Below are 24291 nucleotides of genomic sequence, written 5' to 3'. Positions count from 1 at the left end.
GTTTGGCGGGTCCGGGCTGGGGATTTGAACCCGCCACCTTAGGTGTACGTGGCTGGCGCCTTAGCCGGTTGAGCTATAGGCGCCGAGCCTATCAGTATATTTTCCCCCAAACTTTATACAAATGGCAGTAAATACACTTTGTTTTGCACCTTTTTTCATCATTTAACAAGAAGTCTTTCCATATCCTACACAGAGATCCCTTTTTATAGCCACATAGGATTGTAAGGGTATCATAATTCATTTAACCAGTTGGGGAAGGTATTTTGGAAATGTTGTGGGAGGTCAACATTATTTAATTCCACTCTGCTTTCTCTAAAGACCTGGGAGGGAGGAGGGAGAGAAAGGCCTGTGCTCCCAGCCCTACCTGGGCATGGTGCAGCCTGGGACCTGTGGCCCTTGGGCCAGGTCAGGAACCATCCTGCCTGTGGGCCTGATGCTCAGCATATCTGCAGGTTAAGGCTCAGCGCCTGTGGTTCAAGTGGCTAAGGCGCCAGCCACATACACCTGAGCTGGCGGGTTCGAATCCAGCCTGGGCCTGCCAGACAGCAATGATGGCTGCAACCAAAAAAAAAAAAAAAAAAAAAAAGGCAGGCGTTGTGGCGGGCACCTGTAGTCCCAGCTACTTGGGAGGCAGAGGCAGGAGACTCGATTGAGCCCAAGAGTTGGAGGTTACTGTGAGCTGTGATGCCACAGGACTCTACCCAGCGGGACAGCTTGAGGCTCTGTCTCAAAAAAAAAAAAATCTGCAGGTTAAATGTTGTCTTTGGGTTTTCTGCTTGTGCACTGCTCTTGTTTTTAAAAAAATTATATAGTCCCAAAATACCATGTACACCAGTGCCTTTTCAACTGTGGTCCTGGACCAGCAATGTTAGCATCACCTGGAAACATGTCAGAAATACAAAATTCCTGGGCCCACCCCAGACTGGCTGAATCAGAAATTTGGGGAGTGGGACCCAGCAATCTGTCTTTTAACAAGCCCTCCTGGTGATGGTGATGTACACTCAAGTTTGAGAACCACGTCTGTTGATCTTTGAAGATGTATTAAATTACACGATGATACCGTCTCGCTCATGTGCTCTGGTTTTACAGAGTGCAGACAAGTTTGGCCATTTTGTTTGGTTTTTTTTTTTTTTTGAGACAGAGCCTCAAGCTGTCCCCCTGGGTAGAGTGCCGTGGCATTACAGCTCACAGCAACCTCCAACTCCTGGGCTCAAGCGAGTCTCCTGCCTCCGCCTCCCAAGTAGCTGGGCCCACAGGCGCCCGCCACGATGCCCGGCTATTTTTTGGTTGCAGCCGTCATTGTTGTTTGGCGGGTCCGGGCTGGGGATTCGAACCTGCCACCTTAGGTGTACGTGGCTGGCGCCTTAGGCGGTTTAGGTTTAGGTGCCGAGCCAAGTGTGGCCATTTTGCATTCCACATGCACATGGGTCCTTCTCCTCTCCCACACTAGGGAAATCTCTATCCCGATCTACATCAACACCTTCTACTTCCCTCTCCACCCTCCGCCATCTATGGGGATGTCTGCATTGTCTCACCCACTCTCACCACTGCTCTGGCTCTGCTCGTGTGTCTCCCCACCCATCCCACAGACTCTCCACCCAACTTGGAGGGATGGGGACACAAATAGAAATCATGCCAAGGACCCCTCTGAACTGTGGGGCTTTCTGACCATTTGTGGGGCAGATGAAGGAAGGCTGGATCTGGTGGGGCCTTTGGAGCCTTGACTTGGACTTGCTCTGGTGATTTGTTATGTTCCCCTCACCAGGGCATACCATGGACGAAGGTGGACTATTTTGATAACGGTATCATCTGTAACCTCATTGAGCATGTGAGTTAGCTTTCTTTTATCTCTGGGACCTCCCCCTCCAGGTTGCCTGAACATCCTTCCCCTGTCTTTCTCCTGACTCCCCACTTGGTGAATATGCCAAAGCAGGCAGAGGGGGCAGCAATTAGAACATGGCCATCATAGAGGACCAGATTTAGGTTGGCCTCCTCTTGTCTCCTGCCCCAGAATCAGCGAGGCATCCTGGCCATGTTGGATGAGGAGTGCCTGCGGCCTGGGGTGGTCAGTGATTCTACTTTCCTAGCAAAGCTGAATCAGCAGTTCTCTAAGCATGGTCATTATGAGAGCAAAGTCACCCAGAATGCCCAGCACCAGTATGACCGCACCATGGGTCTCAGCTGCTTCCGCATCTGCCACTATGCAGGCAAGGTAATATGGTGGGGCTAGGGGTAAAGACTAAGGCCCCAGGCACAGGCTGAAGGCAATAGGGGAGGACCTGGAGGGTGGTAAAAGCCAGGAATACTTTGCCATGAGACTGGCAGGGTCAAGTGCTGTGACAAGGTCGTGGGGTCTCCAAACCAGTCGCTGCTACTTTGTAGGTGACATACAACGTGACCAACTTTATTGACAAGAATAATGACCTACTCTTTCGAGACCTGTCCCAGACCATGTGGAAGGCCCAACACCCTCTGCTCCGGTCCTTGTTTCCTGAGGGCGACCCCAAGCAGGCATCTCTGAAGCGCCCCCCAACTGCAGGAGCCCAGTTCAAGAGTTCTGTGGCCATCCTCATGAAGAATCTGTATTCCAAGAACCCCAACTACATTAGGTGACATGCTGGCTCCCCAGGAAATACACTACCTCTGTAATGGCATTGCAGGGTCCATTTACTGTAGACACATCATCCATGTGGGGGTGTCCCCAGAATGAGGGCATCAGAGGCCCTTTATGTCAGACGGTGTCAGGTGAGGGACTGAGTACCCTGTGTGTGGGGCCCTCAGATTTGGCAGACTGTGCAGAGGCAAGTGGAACTAGGAAGGCCAGCGTGTCCATGTTTTTGAGGGTTTCCCACTAAGGGGAATGCGTGCAGAAGGGGGACAAGTTATGTGGGTGCAGAGTCAGCTCCTGAAGCCGGTGCCTTGCCCTACTTCTGCCCAGGTGCATAAAGCCCAACGAGCATCAGCAGCGGGGTCAGTTCTCCTCAGACCTGGTAGCAACACAAGCTCGGTACCTGGGGCTGCTGGAGAATGTACGGGTGCGACGGGCAGGCTATGCCCACCGCCAGGTGTACAGGTCATTTCTGGAAAGGTACCGGCTGCTGAGCTGCAGCACCTGGCCTCGCTGGAACGGCGGAGACCGGTGAGACTGGGGCTGGGGGATGTCAGGGCAGGAAACACGTCTGGGGGAGAAATGAGGGTGCTGCTACACCTAGTGGCACTCAGGATGCTTAGGGAATGAACTGAATGATCGCTTCTCAGAGGCTAGAATGGGTTCCGGGAAAGGTGGATGGGGACTATCTCCTGAGACGCCCGTCCACAGCCTTGTCTCATCTGCTCCTACAGAGAGGGGGTCGAGAAGGTCCTGGGTGAGCTGAGCCTGTCCTCAGAGGAGCTGGCTTTTGGGAAGACAAAGATCTTCATTAGAAGCCCCAAGACTGTGAGTTAGAGCGTGCTCTTGGATTTGGTGGGGATGGAGGGCGAAAAAGCTGCGCACATCTGAGACAGAGGCTGGAGGGGAGGGGAGTGTCTGTAACCTGGAATGGATGGTGGATGGGGCGTTTCCTCTCTGCAGGAACTTAACCCGTGGGAACTGAATCCTTGTCCCCTTCCTTCCCACCCCACCATGAGCCTTGGGAGCTCAGTGTGCTGCCTGGGGCTCCATGCGCCACTGCCTGAGGCAGAGCTCTGTGGGCTAGGGGATGAGCTGCTGTGTCTGACTTCTGACACCCAGCACATGCCTGCTGCAGAGTTTGAGTTCAGTGTTAAGGGACTGAATAAATGAATGAACTAAAGAAGACAAAAGAATTGATCAAATAAGACACCTGGCTGGGAAGCCTCAGCACTGTGGGGTACAGGAGGGGAGAGCCCTGCTCTGCCAGTCAGTCTCTCTGTGCCCCTTCCTTCCCCCTCTCCAGCTCTTCCACCTGGAAGAGCAGAGGCGCCTGCGGCTGCAGCAGCTGGCCACACTCATACAGAAGACTTACCGGGGCTGGCGCTGCCGCACCCACTATCAGCTGATGCGAAAGAGTCAGATCCTCATCTCCTCTTGGTTCCGGGGCAACATGGTACAGTCACCCCCAAAGTCCCATCTACTTCACTCTAGTAGGGGGGCAAGAGGAGTCCAGGAGGCAGGGATTTTCTCACAACTCCAATGTTTCCTACAGCAAAAGAAACGGTATGACAAGATGAAGGCATCTGCGTTATTGATCCAGGCTTTTGTGAGAGGGTGGAAGGTAATGGGGAGTGGGACAGGGGTCCCCTCACATGGCTCCTCCTGGGCTGTGCCCCCTGCTGTGGGAGACAGAGCAGCAGAGGGCGAATCCTGCTGCATCCAGGCCACACCTTTGTGCATGGATGTGTCCAGTGGATGCCCCTGGGCCGTCCCGTGTCTGTTGTACATGAGATGTGTCTCTGGCTTGGCAGCAGAGCTCCACCTTCTGCCCTGAGTGTCCTCTTCACTGCCAGCTTGTCTGACTTTACTTCCACCCTCCTCCAACTATAGTCTCGGCTCTTTATCTTGCTGTGTTCTTTGTGTGGCTGAAAAATAGTAGAGCCGCTTTTAGAACCTGTCTTCACTTTGGCTCATTTCTTATATGTCCCTGCCAGGCCCGCAAGAATTATCGAAAGTATTTCCGGTCAGGGGCCGCTCTCACCTTGGCAAATTTTATCTACAAGAGCATAGTAAGTGTTGGGGTTAGGGTGGAAGTAGGGGTGGGGAAGGGAGGGACAGGTTTGGGAGAGGAAGATGTGGGATTTGAGAAGAGGTGACTCAAAACTTTCCCCCAAGAGTGTCCTCAATCTGCATGTAACTTGATTCCTAGAAGAGGGGACGGGACAGCAACTTGCAGAGAGCAGGCCCCAGTGCCTTGGGCCCAGGGCAGATTCAGACACATTTTAGTCTGTGTGGAGACACTGCAGTCTTTCTGTGGAAAGAAAAGGTTCCAGCCTATACCCACCCTCTAGTCCAGTGGTTCTTGACCTTCCTAATGCTGCAACTGTTTAATACAGTTCCTGTGGGTCACAACCCACAGGTTGAGAACCGCTGCTCTAATCCATGGCTGAATAGGCTCGTGAAGAGATGGGGGCCGCATATTGAGCATTGGTGGCAGAGGGCAAGCTCCATGGAAGAACTAGCCCAGCCTTCCAGAGTCCATTTTAGGGTTGATGTGAAGGTGGGGGGATCGTGTCTCCCCTCTAGTTTCCCTCTGAAACTATAGCAGGCAAGTCAGGAAGTAAATTCCTAACTTAATTCTGGAGGACTTGGATCAGAATGGGCAGAAAGAAGCCAGGACCAGGCCTACACACTCAAACTATGGGTAGTTTTCAGTGGGAGAAAAACAGGGAGAGAGGAGAAAAATTTCTGGAGGCATGTTGGATAGCAGAGGTGCGTCAGAGGGAAAGGAGGAAGGGAGCAGCACTTCCAGTGAGACCTCAAGAAGGCCAGAGAGAAGGAGGAAGAGGAGGAAGAGGGGCACGATATCTTGAGCAGAGGCTGGAGTGAATTGCAACTGACCTCCACTGACTGGATTGTTGACAGTTGGGACTCTTGCCATCAAACAAGACAGAGTGAGACTCTGCCTTAAAATATATATATGTATATTTTATTGAAAAAAACATTTTTTTTTTGGGCAGTTTTTGGCCGGGCCTGGGTTTGAACCCGCCACCTCCCGTATATGGGGCTGGCACCCTACTCCTTTGAGCCATAGGCACCGCCCATTTTATTGAAATTTTTTTTCAAGAAGCAAATATAGTGCAAACTTGAGATTGGGCCAAGTGCGGTGGTGGGTACATAGGTCTCTATTTCATTATTTTCTGTAGTTCCTTGTAAACTTGAAACATTTCATAATTAAAATAAGATCATCCTTGGATGGGGCATTGTGTAGGCTGAATAAAGACCTCCACGCTCATTCAGTCACGGGACACATTTTGGAGCCCCTCTCTGTTGTGAAAGAGGCTGGATCCTTCAGCTGAGGAGAGGAATGGGAGTTCTGAAGCTCTGGGCTTCTTCACTGCCTCCCTGAGCCTTCGTTTCCTCCACTTCCTCCCCTCCCGGAGGAAGTTCCACGTGGGGCCTCCTCTGTTGCCTGGTGTCCTGCGTACCGGCTCCAGTGTGTCTGCCTGCCCAGTACGTGCTCTCTTGCAACATACCTGAGTCCTTAATCTGATTTTGCTCTTATCTCCTGAGTGGCCTTCTTCCACCTTTTCTTTCACCTGTATATTATCAGACAGCTGCTAAATGTCAACCCAGAATCTTCTGGGTTTAGACCAATATTTCAATAGATCACTCCACCCCACCCCGAGCATGCAGGGGCCACCTGGGCATGCCATTCCTCCTGTACTTAGCCGCTGTCTTGGCAGGAACTAATAGTGAGTGCCCATTATCTTTAGAATGCTTGCTACGTGCCACGCTCTTTACATACAAAAACTCTAGTCCTTTCAACAGCCCTGTGAGGTAGGCCCTTTTCCTTCCTCCATTTTATAGATAAAAAACTAAGTCTCTAAGAGGTTAAATAACTTGCCATGGGTCCCACAGCTGGTGGGTGGTACAGCAAGGAAATACCCAATATCAGGTCATTTTTAAAATATCTTCAATAATTCTGTACCATAAACTGGGTACTAGGGGCTCTCAGGGATGTAAAAATTTAGGGGTCCTTTTTCTGGATTGGGAGAGAGGAAACAGCCAGATGGCCATGGGTAACACTTGATTGGCTCCTGGAACAGAAAAAGCAAAAACAAAGTTAAAAGCCAGAAGTTTGTAAAGGACATGTGGAGATGTGGGTTGCTTTGGATGAAGTCTTCAGATTCACAATGATGGTCTTAGGTATGATGATGGAGTCAGGGTTAAGAGCATGTCCAGTTCTTGGGAAATGGCATGCTGAAGTTTTAGGGGGAAATGTCATGATACCTCTGACCTACTTTAGGATGGTGTGGTATAAGGATTTGCATATATGTGTGTGTCAGAGCAAGAGAGAGCACACACGTGAAGAAGAATGCAGACATTATCAGTTGGTGAATTTAGGAGAGGGGTTTAAAGCACATGGATGTTCATTGTACTGCTTTTTCAACTTTCTGCAAGTTTAAAAAACTATCAAAATAAAAAAAGCTATATTAAGTTTAAAACACTTAAGTCAGACTATGTTATTTTTTTGCTTAAAGTCCTCTAATGGTGTTCCACTCAGGATAAAAGCCTACATCCTGCTGGGCATGGTGGCTCATACCTGTAATCTCAGCACTCTGGGAGCTGAGGCAGGTGAATCATCTGAGCTCAAGAGTTTGAGACCTGGGCAGTGCCTGTGACCTAAAGGAGTAGGGCGCCAGCCCCATATACTGGAGATGGTGGGTTCAAACCCGGCCCCAGTCCAAAAAAAAAAAAAGGCGTTTGAGACCAACCTGAGCAAAAGTGACACCTTGTTTCTTCTAAAAATAGAAAAACTAGCTGGGGGGCATCGTAGTGGGCACCTATAGTCCAGCTTCTCAGGAGGCTGAGGCAGGAGGATCATTGAGCCCAAGAGTTTAAAGTTGCTATGAGCTATGGTGACACCACTGTACTCTACCCGGGGCAACTGTGAGTGAAACTGTCTCCAAAAAAAAAGCCCACATCCTTACAGCAACCTTGGAGGCCATTTGTGACTGGCCCTGACTGGCTCTTGATCTTCTCTTGTCTTGCTCAATTTATTCCTGCCATACTGGCAGACCTCATTCTATGACATTACAGCATATATTTATTATTTATTAGTGGCTGTCCCCTCCCCAGTGAGAATCAAGACTACCTTCTGTGTTCACTGCTGTGTCCCCATACCTAGAACAGTGCCAGGCATGGAGTGGAAACTCAAATGTTGAGGGGGGAAAGCACTTGAGATCTGGGATCCTAAATCACAAGGACTCATTGTCTAGAAGAGGGAGAAGTTTTCCATGCAAATAACTGTAGTTCAATAATTGTAGTTCAAGGGTACCCACGAAGTGCTATGGGGCTTCAGAGAAAGGAGGGAGAGGTGACTGGTGAGTAGGAATCAGGGAGGGCTTTGAGCTCAGTCTCCCAGATGAGACGTCTGGGTTGGCCTAGAGGACCTAAGAGAGCATGAGCTAAGGCACAGAGGATAGTGCCTGGCACTGAGGGCAGGTGAAGCACCTCATTTAAGGGGCTGTGTCATGTGGCTGGGCTCCAGATGGAGGTTTTGAATGGCAGGTCTGGCCGTCAGAGGAGAAGGAGGAGTGGGTGGGTGTGAGCCGAGAGAATGGCAAGCTCCAGGAGCATAGTGCTGAGCCCGGCCTTCCCTACGGGATCCCCACCTCACTGGCCTGGGAGGCGTGCTTCTGCTTGGAGCTGGTTTCTCTCCTCCCAGCCTCCCACGCATCCTCTTAGCTCTCAGCCTCAGTCTGCGCTTCACGAAAGAGATCCAGGAGTGACTCCTTTGTCTCTTCAGCTTCCCGCCTTGCTGCTCACTGCCCATGACCTTCCTCCTTGTTTTTGAAAAAAAAAAAAAAATTTTTTTTTTGAGACAGAGTCTCACTCTGTCACCCTGGGTTGAGTGCTATGGCGTCATCATAGCTCACAGCAACTTCAGACTCTTGGGCTCAAGCAATCCTTCTGCTTCAGCTTCCTGAGTAGCTGGGACTACAGGTGCTTCACACAACATCCGGCTAGTTTTTTCTATTTTTAGGAGAGATGGGCTCTCATTCTTGCTCAGGCTGGTCTTGAACTCCTGAGCTCAAGCAGTCCACCTGCCTTGGCCTCCCAAGCTGTAGGATTACAGGCCTGTGCTACCGTGTGGCCTCCTTCTCCTTTAAGTGGTCACATCTGGGTGGCAAACTGCCAAGAAGTATTTCTTCTCATTCCACTCCCAACCCCCCTGTTCCCAACTCAGGTACAGAAATTCCTGCTGAACCTGAGGGACAATCTGCCATCTACCAATGTCTTGGACAACAAGTGGCCTGTGGCCCCTTACAAGTTCCTCAGCACAGCCAGCCAGGAGCTGCGGCGGCTCTTCCACCAGTGGAAGGTGAAGGGGTCCAAGACATCTCCTTCATTCTTTTTTTTTTTCCTTCCTCCCTGTTCCACCCCCCCCATTTTAAAAATTGTGATAAAATATATATGCGATTTACCACTTTAACCATGTTTGAGAGCACAGTCCAGCGGCATTTAGTACACTCACATCACTGTGCGGCCATCACCACCTCCCATGGCCATGCCCTTTTTTTATTACCCTAATGTGAAATCTGTAGCCAACCAGTGACTTACCATTGTCCCTTCCCCCAACCCCTGACAGCCTTTTCTGTTTCTATGAATTTGACTATTCTAGGTCTTACATATAAGTGGAAATCATATAACATTTGTCTTTTCCTGTCTGTCTTATTTCATTTAGCTTAACGTCATTTGTTCTTTCTTCAGGAAATGCTTCCTGAGCACCTGTCTGTTCAGTAGGCCCTGTGCTGGGTGTGAAGCAGGCAGTCCTCTCAGTGCTGCTATTTGTTTGTCTCCCTTCCCTTCCCCCAGCAGCCCTCAGTTCCCACCCTCCTCCTCCAGCCCCTGCCCTCTCCCTGAAGTGTTTCAGGCCTGTCCTTTTGCCCCTGTGTCTCTCTTCTCCCCTGTGTTCTAGTCTCTGCTCTCTCCTCCCTGGCCAGCCCTGCCCTCCCCGTCCAGGATCTTAGCTCATCTCCCTCCCTCCTCACAGTGCAAGAAGTTCAGGGATCAGTTATCCCCAAAGCGAATAGAGATACTGAGGGAAAAGCTCTGTGCCAGTGAACTGTTAAAGGGCAAGAAGGCTTCATACCCCCAGAGGTAAGGGCCCAGACTCTGTGCAGCCAGTTCCACGAAGTGATAGTTCTCAAACTTGAGCCTGCATCAGAATTACCTGGAGGATTGTTAACACGCAGACGCTCCTCCTCAGGGACTCTAATTTGAGTGGACCTGGGGTGGGGCCCACAATCTACCTTTCTAAAAGTCCCCAGGTGATGCTGATGTTTTGGTCCTGGATCATGATTCTCTGGGAACTACTGAGAGGAGATACAAGGAGGGTGGGGAAGGGCACCGGGGCCGGGGGATGGCTAAGATGGAAACCCTGGGGGCAGGGGGAGGTCTTGAGGGTCCTTGTCTCCATCACGCACCTCCTGTGTATCCTCAGTGTCCCCATTCCATTCCACGGTGACTACATTGGGCTACAAGGGAACCCCAAGCTACAGAAGCTGAAAGGCATGGAGGAAAGGCCTGTTCTGATGGCAGAGACAGTGAGGAAGGTTAATCGTGGCAATGGCAAGGTGAGGCCTACATGCTAAACTCTGTCCACAGCTGGTCTGCTATGTGAGTTGGCAGCTGCAAAGCAGACTGAGGGGGTGTGTGCTCTGCTGGGTGGGGTGTGGGGGTTAGCGCTGCGTTTCCTCACCCTTTCCTGTTCTGTCCCTAGACTTCTTCTCGGATTCTCCTCCTGACCAAGGGGCACGTGATTCTCACAGACACCAGGAAGTCCCAGACCAAATTTGTCATTGGATTGGACAGTGTGACCGGGGTGTCAGTCACTAGCCTTAAAGATGGGCTCTTTATCTTACATCTGAATGAGGTATCAGAGCTGGGTGGGGACACTAAGGGTCTGGGGCAGGCTGGAGGTGATGGGGATCAGACCTCCTGCTCTGGGCCTTTGATGCCCCTCAGGCTGCTCCTGAGCAGAAAAGAATGAATCTCTTCCCTGCTATTTTTCCCTCTTCCTAAGGCAACGATGTCAGTGGGCTCCAAGGGGGACCTCCTGCTGGTCAGTGACCACGTGGTGGAACTGCTGACCAAAGTGTACCAGGCTGTGCTGAATGCCACACAGAGGCAGCTTCCAGTCACTGTGACTGACAAGTAAGGCCATGAGCTAGGGGCTTGGGGCAGATGACCAGGCCGATGGTCATTGTGACCGAGGAAATTCGTGCAGGCAGAAAGTGCAGGATTTCATGTCAGGGCGGAGCTTGGAGGTGTTTCTCAGCCTCCGCACCCAAGTTCTCCGGCAGCACATGGAGGGAGTTGTCTGGCAAGGGGTGGAGGAGATATGGGGGTGGGGGTGCTTACTTCCAGGAGGGGGGGCCATTATGGAATTGGGGGGAAGCAGGAGTGAGGGAGGGAGCTAGCTTTGGCTTTTCTGTGTGCTCCCTTCCAGGTTCTCAGTGAGGTTCAAGGAGAGCAGTGTGGCTGTCAAGGTCATCCAGGGCCCTGGGGGTGATGAGAAAAGCAAGCTAAGCTGCAAGAAGAAGGGGAGTCATTGCCTGGAGGTGACCGTGCAGTGACAAGGAGGGGACCTAAGGGCTGAGACAGTGGCTTCTCCCTCATTGATCAGCACTGACCCCCTCTGCCCTCCTAGGTGGGAGGATCTCATGTCTAACCCCTCTGATGCAGGGGGAGGGGACTGGAGATTGAAGAATCCTCTTTTCCCAAACCTTTCTAGTATTCTCCTTGAAAAGTAGCTTCCTGCCACCCTTAGCCTCTTTGCCCACTAATAAAACATGACTTTCAAAGGGTTTGATCAGTGTGGGTGGATCCCTACTTCCCCATCTTCTCACCCAGTTGTACTTGGACCCCCTTTCTCATGCCCTTTTCCCTCCCTCGGGCCCCTTGGAGCCAGCGAGTACAAATAATGAGAATGGAAAGAAAGGGAAATTGTCTCTGGGCTCCTTGACCGGCTGAGCTCTGGAGGGGTTTGGAGAGACTGGGGTAGGGGTGGAGGCATCGGAGATGGGGCTCAGGTCGCAGGTGGCCAGTAGGCTGATTCATTAAGTGTGTCCCTGAAGGAAAGAAGTGAGGATCCCTGCCCTGGCGGAAACTGGGATCCTTTGGAGAGTTAGTCTGAAAAGAAGCTCAAGGCTGGAGGGCTCATGCAAGCTGAGGTGAGCTGGGGAACGTAGGGTCCCCTGTACCCAGAGCTCTGTCGCCCCCTCCACCCCCAAGCTCAGCACAGAGCTGCATCCCAGCGGCCTCCCTTGCAACTCGAGATGCCAAGCTGCTGCCAGCAGTTACCTTGCTCATCAGTGATCAGTGTCCCATGCCTGGGCCCTGCAGCTAGTGGCAAGGGGAGCCCCCGACACTGAGATTCTCCCATCGTTATGCCCAGACCCCTTTCCTCTTGTTTTTATTCATTTCCCTGTGCCATCATCGTTACCTTTTTCTCAGTCTTCAGCTGTCTCACACCATCTCATTGTCTCCATTTCTGTGGGCTCTAATATTAATAGATAGTATTTTATATAATATTTTAAATATTTTCCCACACCTTTTCTTATCCACACACCTCATAGACTCTGCCTTTGGGGAACAAGCTGCTCATGTATTCACATTGAAATTTGGATCTGTGGTCTATGAGAGCTCACCAAGGCTTGCCTTTGTTCCTGTCTCTGGCTGTCTCTTCCTCCAGGCATGATCTCCACCTTCTCTCCCCTTCCCTGTCTCCTCCCCCATGAGGAGACCCACTGTGCCCTGAGGCTGGGGTCTCCCTCTGCCAGCAGCTCAGGGTCCCAGCTGATCATATTGGCAGGAGAGACCTGATTAACCCTCTTCCTTCCTGCAGGTTAATCTTGCTTTCTGAGCATAAGCCCCAAGCTTGGGGTACACCCTGCTCTGAGCTGAGACAGGATGCAGGGGGTCAGCTGTTCCCTGCTGGGTGAGGGCTACAGCCTGCCTTGTGGCGTGGGGGCTGTGTCCAGTGTAGGGGTAGCTCAGCCTCTGGCCAGCCTCCCCCACTCCCAACAGCTCCCCGCATCCTTGACTTCTCAGAATCAGGCGGGGAAGAGCCTGTCTGGCCAAGAGGGGGGTTGGTGATCAAAGCCTGATCGCCCCCGCTCTCCACCTCATCTCCTGCTCCCAGGGCCCAAATTGTCGTCACTTTCCAAGTGAAGTGTCTGGCCATTTTCAGAAGCAATTTCAGAACATGCAGCTGCTGCTCTCTATCTTGCTTTTCCTTCCAGCCCAGGGAGCCAGGGATGGTGGAAGGGGAAGGGCTAGGGTCCTGGTCTCCCTCCTCTCCTCCCTGTATCCGTTCTGGGGGTGGGTGCTAGTTTAAGGCAGGGCTGGGGCTCCTCTCCTTTGCTCTTCTACTCCTCCCTTCCTCCTGCTCTTTCTTGTCTCTGCCTTTCTCTTCTCTGGAGCCCAGGAGTTCGTGTTTTCATCCCCTGAAGCCCATAATGGCATGGTTTTCCCCCAAACATCTCAGAGCTAGCACTTTCCAGGCCTCCTCCCCTCCCATCCCACTACTCTCCTCCCAGCCCAGCACTTTCAAAGTCTGAGTTGTTTCAGCCTCTGAGGGGCACAAGCCATCCAGGGTTTCCCCTTCCCCATGAGGAGCCATTCTGTATCTCACAGCTTAGCCAGGTCTAGTCAGTCCTCCTGGCCCAGGCCATTTCTTTCCAGGCTCTGAAGGGCTCTTGTTCCTTGTGGTGTGGTTTTCTCCAACTGTCTCTAAGCCGCAGGATGTGGCAGGACTTAGAAGCTGTCATCCTTCTGTTCTATGCTGGTTTCTCCACCTAGTGCTACACATGGCTCTGGGCCCACCATCCTTACTCCCAGCAGCCCTGTAGGGTCCACAGGTCATGCAGGTGGTTGGCATAATTCACATAATCAGGCCAACTGGTGTCTATGACCAGTGCTGGGCCTGCTTCCACTGCCAATCTCAGGGAACTGCCTACTTACCTGTCCCAAGTCAGCACAACCTTAACATGCCTTGGCCTCACCCTCAAACTGCCCTAACAACAAATGGGGAAGCTGCAGGGGGTAGAGCTGGTAGGGGCCCTGGCCTCCAAGTACCCTGCTCCTCTAGTCCAGGGACACATCTGAGATATGGCTGATGTAAAGAGTAGGTGTGTTCTGAGAAAAAATGCCTAGGTGCTCTATAGCTGCAATACCCACTTTTCATGTAATTTCCTGTGATTTGTAGGCAAAATGCAGCCCTCCTCGGCCCTCCAATCCTTCCCACCCTCCCTCATCACCTCTCTAAAATGGCATCAGCTCTTTCAAGTCTTTGCTAATCCCTGAGATCAAGGGGTGATCAGCTCTCCCTGACATCCCTCTGCCCCCGCATCCTTGGCTCCTGCCATCCTCTGTGAGATGCTGCTTCATCAAAGGACATTATTTATGGTGGACCTTTGCTGAAACCCTGCTTCCCTGGTGCCAGGGCTTGGGGACAGGATTAGATGGGTTTGTCGGGGAAAGGGATTGATGGAGAGATCGTAGCTCTTGGTCTGACACTTCCTTCTGAATGCCCAATTCCCTCCAGCCTGCCTAATTTAGGCCTCTACCTCCAGATTGGTGGGGGAGAGGAGGAGGAGGGAGACTGTCGGTCCAATTAGGAACAGCACCTGAGCTTCTCACAGGAATGAACCAATCATGACATTTGCATGCAAACAGCTCCCCACTTCTAGTCTTCATCCAGCAAATGCTTCCAACCTTGTGTCCTGGCGCATGTTCTTTGCCCATATAGCCCTGTAATTAGCTGGGTAATGAGAAGGTTTTAATGAGGTCCCGTTAGTATCTCACATAATAATGAAACCTTGAGACCCAGCTGCTGCGCTCATTCTGGGGCAAAGACGGGGCCCTGTGTAGCCAAGGTGACATCTCTCAGTGTGGCCCTGTCCCAGGGTGTGTAGGCTGGGGAGACAAACACCTGAGCACCCCAGCAGCACTTGAGAGGTTCCACTCCGTGATTTGGACTGAGGTTAAAAAAGCTTGGCTCTAGTTTTTACTTTTGTTTCATAAATAAATTTTAATTGAGAAGCTACTATATGCCAAACAATATAAAGCAGGGGCTACAATAGCAAACAACCAAAAATTCATGCCAGCATGATACTCACATTCTAGCGGGGAAGGGGTGGGTAGAGAGGCAGTCAGCAAGCGAAAACCAAGCACGCTGGATGTGAGCGGCGTGAAGATAAGTGCAGGAGTGGCATATGCAGGATGTGTGGTAATTTTGATTAGAACAGGGTGATGGGGAAAACCTCACCAAGCAGGAGTCTTTGGAGTAAATATGAGATAGACCTGTGGTGCTCTCCCAAGCCTAGGATGTAGAAGGTCCCAAATCTCCTGGGGAGGTGGGCCACCTACTCCCTCTGGGACAGTCAACCGTTCCCTCACAGGTTGAAATTTATGTTAGTGCAGTAACGAGAATGGGAGATTCAAAGCAAGAGAAACCTGCATTTGCAGCTGTTCTCCACTGATTAGTAGCTGTATGTCCTGCAGCAAGTGACCGAACCTTCTGGACCCATTTCCTCACCTGAAAAATAGGAATATTTGCTGATTACTTGGTGGTGGTGATGAAACTCAAACAGATTGTTCCACGTGAAGCACCTTGCAAGCATCCAAGCCCTGCACCCTTAACAAACTTGAGTTTGCATCTCCCCAGTCTGATTCAGCAGTGGCGTCTCTCTCTGGTATTGTTCTCCCTGGGTCTCTCTCCCAGGGGTGGGAAATGAGCAGATAATCCCCTCATCTGTGTAGGGTGTAAATGAGAACCTTGAAAGGTAGAGGAGAAAATGCCTGAGCTTGGGGAGACAGATTAGAATGGGAGAAACATACCGGTGAGGGAAAGGGAGGCAACTAAGAGATCAGTGCTGGGGCGGGGGAGGGGAGGGGAGCAGCTCTGCCATCGTTCTGTTCCTCCTCTGACAGTACAGCAGGAGGGACAGGAAATAAAACTCTAAAGGGAAGCAACCAAGGGGTGGGGTGGGACAGACAGTAGCCCTGCTGAGGGTGACAGGAGGCTGAAGCTGGAGGCTTCTGTGGAGGGCAGCAGGGGAGAAGTGTGGCCCTCAGCAGTGCCAGGGCCCTTGTAAGGGTGCAACTCCCACTGTGAGGAGGATAGGGGGAGACAGGAGGACAAGAGATGCCAGACTCGCCTCCCAATCCTCAGGAGCCTGAGCCTTGTTGTCCTGGCCAGCCGGGGCAGAGAGGCACTGGCCCGACACTTTTCTACCTGGCAGTCAAGCCCAAAGGTGTACAGTGCAAGGAGCTGGTGAGTGAATGAGGAAGGGAAAGAGGCCCAGGGTCCACACCTATTGAGCTAGACCAGGCATGGGGATTTCTAAGGAATCCACATAGGATTCCTTAGGAGCCCTGCTCATGGCATGATGCGTTGCTGGACAGTCGGACAGCTGCAGCTCACTGCTGGTGTGTGTGTGTGTGTGTGTGTGTCTGGGTGGGTGGCTGCAGTCTGCATCCTCCTTCCTCCCCACTCCCTACCAGCTCCCCCCTCCCCTCCAGCCACCCTGGGATTGGTGACTCTCAGTCCCTCCCCTCAGCTCCCCCAGACCTTCCCAGAGCCTTTATCAGGGAGCTGGGACGGAGTTCCTGCCACCTTCCCAGCCCCTCCACCCCGGGTCCCTCCTCCAGGCAGCAGCACCAGAGTGAGTCCAGCCTCAGGCACAGAGCTACTCTACAGGTAGGTGAGTGGGAGAATGTCCAATGGACTGGAGCTGCATCAAAGGGACAGGAGGCAGCACAGGGGGGATAAAGGAGATCCAGCCTTTGATAGGGGAGCAGCAGAGGGGAAGATGAACAGAAAGCGACTGGAGGCTGGAGAGAGGGTTAATGTTTACAGCCTTCATTGAAGACTGAAAGTTTTTGTTTAAGTCTTGGGGTTATCCAGTACTGGAAAATACTCCAGCCAGGACCTCTCCACCAGTGCCTGTGCTATAAATCTGCCATCTACCTCCGGAGTGAGAACCCCCAGGCAGCACCACACCATGAATCATTGCCAGGGTCACATCTGGGGAGATGTCTGACAGGGGAGCAGGGAAACAGGCAGCACCCCTGCTCAGAGAGCCATGCCATTCCCTCTCTAGTCCAGGGCTTGGACAGGAGATCTGGGAGCTGGGGAAGCAGGGTCAAGCAGGCTGCCTGCCGTGAATGTCTTCTGCATTTTCTACCTGTGCTCTATCCACTCCACCCCCTAGCCACCATGAGGACCACCCTGCTGTTCATAGTCATCCTGGCCCTCAGCCTGGCTTGGAGCTTTGGGGCTACCTGTGAGGAGTCACAGGAGCAGGTGGTGCCCAGTGGGGGCCACAGCAAGGTAGGTCATCCCCTGGCAGAGTACTGGGAACACCACGGGGATCTGGGGCTCTGCTTTTCTGGGCAGCTGCAGTGAGGAAGGTGAAGGGCAGGGCCAGGGGCCGTATGGGTTACGCATCACAGGGCGTTCTGTCTCCCTTCAGATTTCCCCACCTTTTGGGTCCTCTCTTGTGTCTGGTGCATTTGTGGCACTCCCTGACACCGGCTCAGGGTGTGTCTGTAAGTGTCTTTGTATTTTTGTATCTTTGACACCTTGTTTATAAAAAGATGCCCACAAATACGTTGTCTGGTCGGCTGACTGGGGACTTGATGATTGGACGGTATTGTGAGGGCTGAGCTAGGGTGCGCTAAGGTTCTGTGTGGTCCAGCTCAGGTTCTGTTCCCATCTGTTCTGTGTCCTTGGCATGAAACACAGTCTAATTTTCTTTCCCAAATAATTATTTGTATGCTATATGAGCTATTGGTTATGTGTATTATTTTATTTTCAAAATGCAAATACATTTTCTTATCTTCCGCTCATCCACCCCTGGTAACCTCAGGCGCTTCTAAGATCCCAGCTCCTTCCTCTGTCCTCTCCCTTAACTCACTTCTATGCTCTGCTTAGTCAGGATAGGAAAAACAACAACAACAACAAAAAAAAAACCCAGAAATCAAGTTGAGCTCCAAATTCCAAAGGTCCTCTAAGAAAAAGAATAGGGATTGTCAGGGTGGGGGTACAGGGGGAGAGCAAGGAAGAAGTCTTTTCAAGGCTTTCAAATGATAGCAATTACATTGGTACAAATGCTTTTAAGATGATTACAGGTAGGACTTTTATTATGAATTCAGTGTGTGAAGTCTAAATGTCTCTGCAGCTCAAATCTGTGTAGCATCTCATTATAGGAGGTGGGCAGAGTATTCGAACAATTTGGGGAAAATGGCTGCCTGGAAACCATTCACTGGGCTGAGAGAGATCACAAGGGCAGCCTTGCACGTGGCAGCAGTTATACCAGATCTAAAAGACCAGAACCCATTCAAAAACACCTATGGTGTGCCAAATATGGTCTAGGCACTGTGTCGGGAGCCTCAGAGTTCCAGCTTGGGATAGTCAGTGCATCTGAGCTCTTCTAAGACAAACTTGCTACAGGACCCTGGCCAACGAGATGTCCCCTCTGCCCCTCTTGGTCAATGAAAGGGAGGGATTGCAATCCTACTCCTTCCTGAGGGTCTGTAAGGATGAGAGGAAGTGGGGCAGGAAGAGGATACGATGGTAGGATATGTGTGCGCCTAGGCAGCAGGATGGTATATTTGGTGGTGGTGGGGGCGTCCCACGTAAATACACTTCTGTGTGTGCACAGCAGCCCAGTGACGCCTGGGCACTGGAGAGAGAGGCACTGCTGAGATTCAAGGTGACAATCTTCAAACATGATTGTTGTCACTGTCTCTTTGCAGCTGCAATAACTGGATGTGTGGTCTATGCCCACCACCCCACTGTGCCCAAGTTACTAAAAAGAATCACAAGGACAATCAGGAGCCCCTGCTGGGAAGCAGCTCTAGAATCTGGGCTTCAGAGGGGTGGGAGAGAAGAAGGGGCCCTTCTGAGCATGTTGCCTTCCCGATTCTAGATCCAGGGCAGAAAGGAGAGAAAGAGAGAAAGACAGACGCAGAAAGTCATGGAGAAGGAGAAAGAGTGAGAGGCAGTAGGAAAACCAGGAGAGGAACATCCAGACATAGTGCATAGTGGGGAAGTTTCAGGGTACAGATACACCCTGGCTGCCTGCTGCCACCTGTCCCAGGATCAAGCCCTGACTGTGACTCAGTCAAGGAACACAGACCAGAGGATACTGGCAGTCTGATGGACCTTTCTCACTCGGTAGAACAACTATGTCATTGGCTAAACTGGTTTCTGTTATGCCAGGGAGAAGAAAAGCTACAACCCTTCCCACTGAGAGGTGGCAGGAGCTGAGATGGGACCCCAGGAGATAGATCCCTTTGGGCTTTAGATATAGCATGGTCAACTGTCCCAGTATAAACACTAAAGGTCCCACATTCAGGAAGTCCTTAGTCCTGGGCAAACAAGGACAGTTGGCCAGCCTACAAAAGTGCCCAGTGCCTTTCCTTCACCTGGGCCTCTCAAACCTCACTGTGCATTTGAATCCCCTGGGGGGCTGATAAAAACACAGATTCCATCTCAGTGGGTCTGGGTAGGACCAAGATCCTGCATTTCTAACAAGCTTTCTAAGGCTGCTCTGCCACTGGTCCACAGACCACACTTTGAGTGCTGGCTTCCCTCCACCCCCACCCCCGGGTAAACCAGAGGAAATCCCAAAGGAAATAGGTTGTCAGATTCAGTTGTGATGGGCTCAGGATGGGGCTGCCTCTTGTGGGAAAAGGGAGAGTGGATTTGGGTATGAGCCTCCTGTGTCAGCCTCTGTTTCTCTCCCCTAGAAGGACTCGAATCTCTATCAGCTGGCCCCATCATCATTGCTCCGGAGACTCTACGACAGCCGCTCTGTCTCCCTGGAGGGCTTGCTGCAAGTGCTGAGCAAGGCTAGCCTTGGTAGGAGGTGGGGGGAGCAGGATTCTGAAGATTAGATAAGTCTGGGACCCTTTCAGTGGGGAGGGAGATGTGGGATGGCTTAGTGGATCTGTGAGGATGGTTGTGATCTGAAGTTCCTCTCATAATCACTTTCTAGTGCCTACTCCCCGTTTACACACTTGTTCTTGGTTTCACAGACCCTAAGGAATCGTCACTTCCCCAGAAACGTGAGTAGCCTCTTCTCCATCCCTGTATCTGCTCACCACTTGCCCAGAGCTCCAGGGGGTGGGTTCCAGGGAACATTTTGACTGGCCCCATCTCAACACAAACAATATGGCAGTGCAGCTGTCCAGCTGGTCTTTCCTGAAAGGGAGAGGCCACAGGGAGCTAGGAGGAAGCAGGTGTGAGGACACGGGGACTCTCCCTTCACTGACTAGTCATTGGGAAACAAGAAGCTCTCCTGGTGGCCCTAAAGATTCTAAGCCAGGCAAATGGTGTGGCAGAGAATTTCTTGAAACGTGAAGGAGGGAGAGATAGGAGGGAGAGTGGGCTTAGGGATATGCCTGCTAACTATGGGGAGTCAAGCCTGGCAAGGTGAGGGAACAGAGACCAGAAACCCAATCTCAGAAGTCTTGACGCAGGGAAGTCTGGGAAAACGCGTCCCTTTCTCATCAGCACTGTTGACGATGCTGGCTCTTTTCTACAGGTGACATGCATGACTTCTTTGTGGGACTCATGGGCAAGAGGAACATCCAGCCAGGTAGGAGTGTGGGGAGGTGCGATGGAAGGGATTGGGGTCGTGATTGAGGATAGGACAGAAGTCAAGTGCCTCATATTTGTCACCAGAGGAAAAGACAGACATTTCCTAGTTTTACTGGGGGTTTCTGGACTCGTTCTTCCCAATCAGCTTGGATCCAAGCCCTCAACTGCCCCACCCCCATGCCCCTGGAGCAGAGCAGAGAAGAGCAGGGCAACCTTTATAAGGCAGCCCTGCGGCAGCTGGCAGGGAGGAACAGGGAGTTTCTTTTCTCCCAACTCTGTCTTCTAACACTGCCCATGATAGCCAGCCCTCTGCTACTGGGTCAAAAGGAAGGTCACATTCAAAAAAGTCCCTCCTAACTATGCTGTTTACCCCAGATACTTCTACTGATGTGAATCAAGAGAATGTTCCCAGCTTTGGCACCCTCAAGTATTCCCCTGATGCAGAATGAGGTAAGGATTGTTGGCTGGAGAGGGGAGAGGGGAACTGTGTTGGGGGCTGGGGGTGGGGTTGCCAGCTGTACATTTATGTCCTCTGATGCTACAGGTGTGAATACTCATAAATCTGCCTCAAAATATACTGCCAGTGCCCCAGCACCCCATGGGGCAAACACAAAGACATTTAGAGGCACGTGTGCATGCACACTACCCCGTCCCCACCCCGTTGTCTTTTCTCCTGTACCATGGAGCCCACTGACTATTGAGCAGGAGGAGCAAGTGGTGGGAGATGGGGAGAGAGGGATTTCCCTTAGGGCTTCTCTGATAGGCAATTTCAGTTGTTTGGACTCTGTTCTCTTGTGATCTGTACAAAACATGGCAAGGTGATCATCTGGTAATTACAGCTATTACATCCAACTCCCAGGTAGGCCGAACCCTTCAGATCATTCAGAAACCCAGGTTTCTTGGTGCAAAGTGTAGGTGATTCAGGTAGAAATGCAAGGAATTCTGGAATCTAATGGGGCGTATCTGAAAACCATATCTTAGTCTTTCTGCATAGCGTTAATGGATGTGAGAACGCTGAATCTGAGCCCTGGATCTGCTTCTCTGTAGCTGCAGCTCCTTGGCTAAACTGAATAACCCTTCTGTGCCTCAGTTTCCTCTCCTGAAAACTGAAGGCGATACTAGTCCCTTGCAGGCTTGTGGTTTGGAAGGTAGAGCACGGGTAGAGTTCAGAGTGGTGTCTGGAGCTTGGTGCCATGTGCGAGCTTCATGACGGTCCTTCCGGTTTGGGAGGCGTGGGGGATGTCCTCGTGTGTCCCCTGACTGGGTCTGGTCTGCCTATCTAGAGCTGTCTAGACTGGTCCCCAGGTCCAGTGGGCTGATAGATTCCTCACTTGGTATGCGAGTGTGCAAGTCCCCCGGGGAAGTGTCTAGTCAAAACACAGGAACTTCCGTCTTGACACCGTCTTCCCACACATGGGAACAGCAGCTCTGCTGATGGCTTTCTTTTCACTAGCTTCCAAAGAAAGGGGGCAAAAGGAGAGGGAGAGGGATGGAGAAGCCTCAGTAATCATGGAGAGACTCCTGCCTCTCACCCTACATCCCTGTTACCCACACTCACTGGTCTCCAGGGGGCAGGCCTGAGACCTGAGGAGCTGGCTCTTGATCTCCCTGTGCATGACACTGGGACCAGACACTGGTCTGGCCCCCCATTTGGTGTTGGGTGAAAGGGCACAAAGAGCTATAATAACTGTAACTCGCTGATTACATGGTACTTACCGTATCATTTTGCTCTCATTAGATGGTTATTTCAGTCCTGCTGTTGGCCAGATAATTATACGGGCAGTTATGTCTGGATGACATGCTCTCTCCCAGCATTTCGTGCTGGCCATAAAGATAATTACAGTGTAATTTTGCCATAGTATTTTATACAAATGGCCAAAACAAGTGCATTGTGGAAATCTACTTTTAATGCTTGTTTGTGAATCCAGGCTCTTTCAGAGGGACTAGGCCCATAATTGCAGCTTTCATAATCTCACCAGTCATGAGCATTCTGAACCTGTTAGGTGCCAGGCAGAAAAGGACACAAAGTCCTGGGGGCTGTTTTCAGTTTTTGGTTTGTTTTCACATCCTGATGACTGCCTCCCCCCATTGGTTTTTGACTTGAAAGGAGATTAGGTGAGATGGATAAACACAGATCACTGCCTCATCTTATTTCATTCATGTGTAAAAGCAAGTGACCCCTGGGCCTGTCCTTCCTCTGGGAGTTTTCTAGGAAGAGGAGGGACTGGTGAGGCAGGGGAGCATTAGCAGTAGGGCACTTTGGACACGGCTGTGTGTGTGTGCCTGGCTCCTGGGGTCCTAGGGTCACATTGTCCTCCCTGCCCCTGGCCATGGGCACACGTGTGTATAGTGTGATGAATACACAAGGGAAGGGGTGAGCCCCATCTGCTAGGAGAGTTCTGTGTGCTAGCTGAAGGGCGGTGGGGAGAGCTAAGGGCTAAGACCCTCAATCTCTCCCTTCCATTAGGTGCCCCCTCCCTTTCTCCCAAGCTCCCTCTGTGGGTGGTCAGTGGGGGTTTTCCAGGACATGAGATGTGATTTGGGGGATTTTCTGGTTCTCAGCACTCTACTTCTGGATCCCTGGACTGCATCATGAAGACACTGTTTCCCTGTCCCCACCCCAGGTGCATGCTCTCTGATTTCCCACTCTTTCCCCCATTCCTTAAACCCTGTTGTGCTGTGACTCCTTCCCCATCTCTTCTACCCCACCCTTGCATAGAAACTGTGTAATGAATATCCCTAATCCCAAAGGACATCACCTATAGATTCCTGTAGAGTGTCTGTAGTATCCTAATTAAAAAATATAATGTCTCTCTCTACTTCTCAATAATAAAGGATTTTTACATGAGTGATATGATGTGTTTGCTTATGTAGGTAGTAGGGTTTTTTCTTTGCTATTCCAGCAACATTATACATAAATACACACATGTGATACACATCATATTTAAATGGGAGAGTCTTTATTTTGTTCCCGTATCTATTTCCTCAATAATAACTTACAAAGTACTTTGTACATTAGTATCATATTTTTAGTTATTAAAAGAATATATAAATGAGGTCGGGCATGGTGGTTCACAGCTGTAATCCTAGCATTCTGGGAGGCTGAGGTGGGAGGGTTGTTTGAGATTAGTTCAAGACCAGCCTGAGCAAGAGCAAGACCTTGTCCTTACTAATAACAGAAAAATTAGCCAGGTGTTGTGGCAGGGGCCTGTAGTCCCAGCTACTTGGGAGGCTGAGGCAGGAGGATCACTTGAACCCAGGAGTTTGGGTTTGCTGTGAGCTAGGCTGATGCCTTGGCACTCTAGCCTGGACGTTAGGATAAGACTCTATCTCAAAAACCCACAAAATATATAAATGAATTTGGAAGACGGTTGATGTTTTCTAACACTCAAAGATTTTCACAGACCAGCTTCAGATAAAGAGAAACATACTCTGAATAGCTTGTCTGCATTACTAGGATGGGACTGGTAGATGTCAGTCTCTGCATTCACCCTACTTTATTAGAGAGGGAGGTGAGGATCAAGTCTGTGCAAAGGCCCAGCCACAGAGGAGGATGAATCTGTGATGCTATACCATTTTTCTGTCCCCAAGAATGAGTTCTGTGACAGATCTTGGGGATGAGATGGTGACCTACACATAGTGTTTACTAGCTTGTCAGCAGGGTTGTGGACAAACAAACAGAACCTGACCCAGCTAGGATCAGGGTTGGATAGGAAAGTTACTGCAGAGGCCAAGAAGGAGGAGCAAGTATCTTCAGCTTTAACTGGTGCTGTTGTAAAGGGAACACACTTATTTCAGACTCCTCTATAATGTGGCTGTTACCATACTCTGCAGCAATTAGCCTGGTGCAGGGGCCTTGGCTATGGCCCTGAATTGCACTAACAGAAGGTTGATATTCAGGCTCAAGTGGCTAAGGCGTGAGCCACATACACCTAAGGTGGCGGGTTCGAATCCAGCCCGGACCCGCCAAACAACAATGATGGCTGCAACCAAAAAA

At 51.0% G+C, this 24291-nt stretch overlaps 2 protein-coding genes across 2 annotated transcripts in view; both read left to right on the top strand.

Annotated features, from left to right (window-relative positions):
- Positions 1-11481, top strand: part of MYO1A (myosin IA) — a 23004-nt gene extending 11523 nt beyond the window's left edge. The window contains exons 15-28 of the mRNA XM_023513614.1: positions 1766-1828; positions 2012-2212; positions 2383-2609; positions 2939-3139; positions 3343-3436; positions 3915-4064; positions 4164-4232; positions 4606-4680; positions 8865-8999; positions 9672-9778; positions 10122-10254; positions 10401-10553; positions 10704-10834; positions 11130-11481. Of these exons, the coding sequence (XP_023369382.1) occupies positions 1766-1828; positions 2012-2212; positions 2383-2609; positions 2939-3139; positions 3343-3436; positions 3915-4064; positions 4164-4232; positions 4606-4680; positions 8865-8999; positions 9672-9778; positions 10122-10254; positions 10401-10553; positions 10704-10834; positions 11130-11256 (1866 nt within the window). The 3' untranslated portion in view covers positions 11257-11481. The remainder of the gene's footprint in view (positions 1-1765; positions 1829-2011; positions 2213-2382; positions 2610-2938; positions 3140-3342; positions 3437-3914; positions 4065-4163; positions 4233-4605; positions 4681-8864; positions 9000-9671; positions 9779-10121; positions 10255-10400; positions 10554-10703; positions 10835-11129) is intronic.
- A 5423-nt stretch (positions 11482-16904) lies between these two features.
- TAC3 (tachykinin 3) lies at positions 16905-23106 on the top strand. The gene is made up of 6 exons (XM_003790546.3): positions 16905-17018; positions 19442-19553; positions 19730-19759; positions 20239-20292; positions 20670-20744; positions 22857-23106. Exons 1-5 carry the CDS (start codon positions 16905-16907, stop codon positions 20741-20743), a joined length of 384 nt encoding a protein of 127 aa, XP_003790594.1. The 3' UTR covers position 20744; positions 22857-23106.
- The last annotated feature ends 1185 nt before the right edge of the window (positions 23107-24291 follow it).

This window comes from Otolemur garnettii, unplaced genomic scaffold, assembly GCF_000181295.1.
Source record: "Otolemur garnettii isolate 467f Iridium unplaced genomic scaffold, OtoGar3 scaffold00043, whole genome shotgun sequence".
Lineage (NCBI taxonomy): Eukaryota > Metazoa > Chordata > Mammalia > Primates > Galagidae > Otolemur > Otolemur garnettii.
This window is presented reverse-complemented; position numbering and strand designations above follow the sequence as displayed.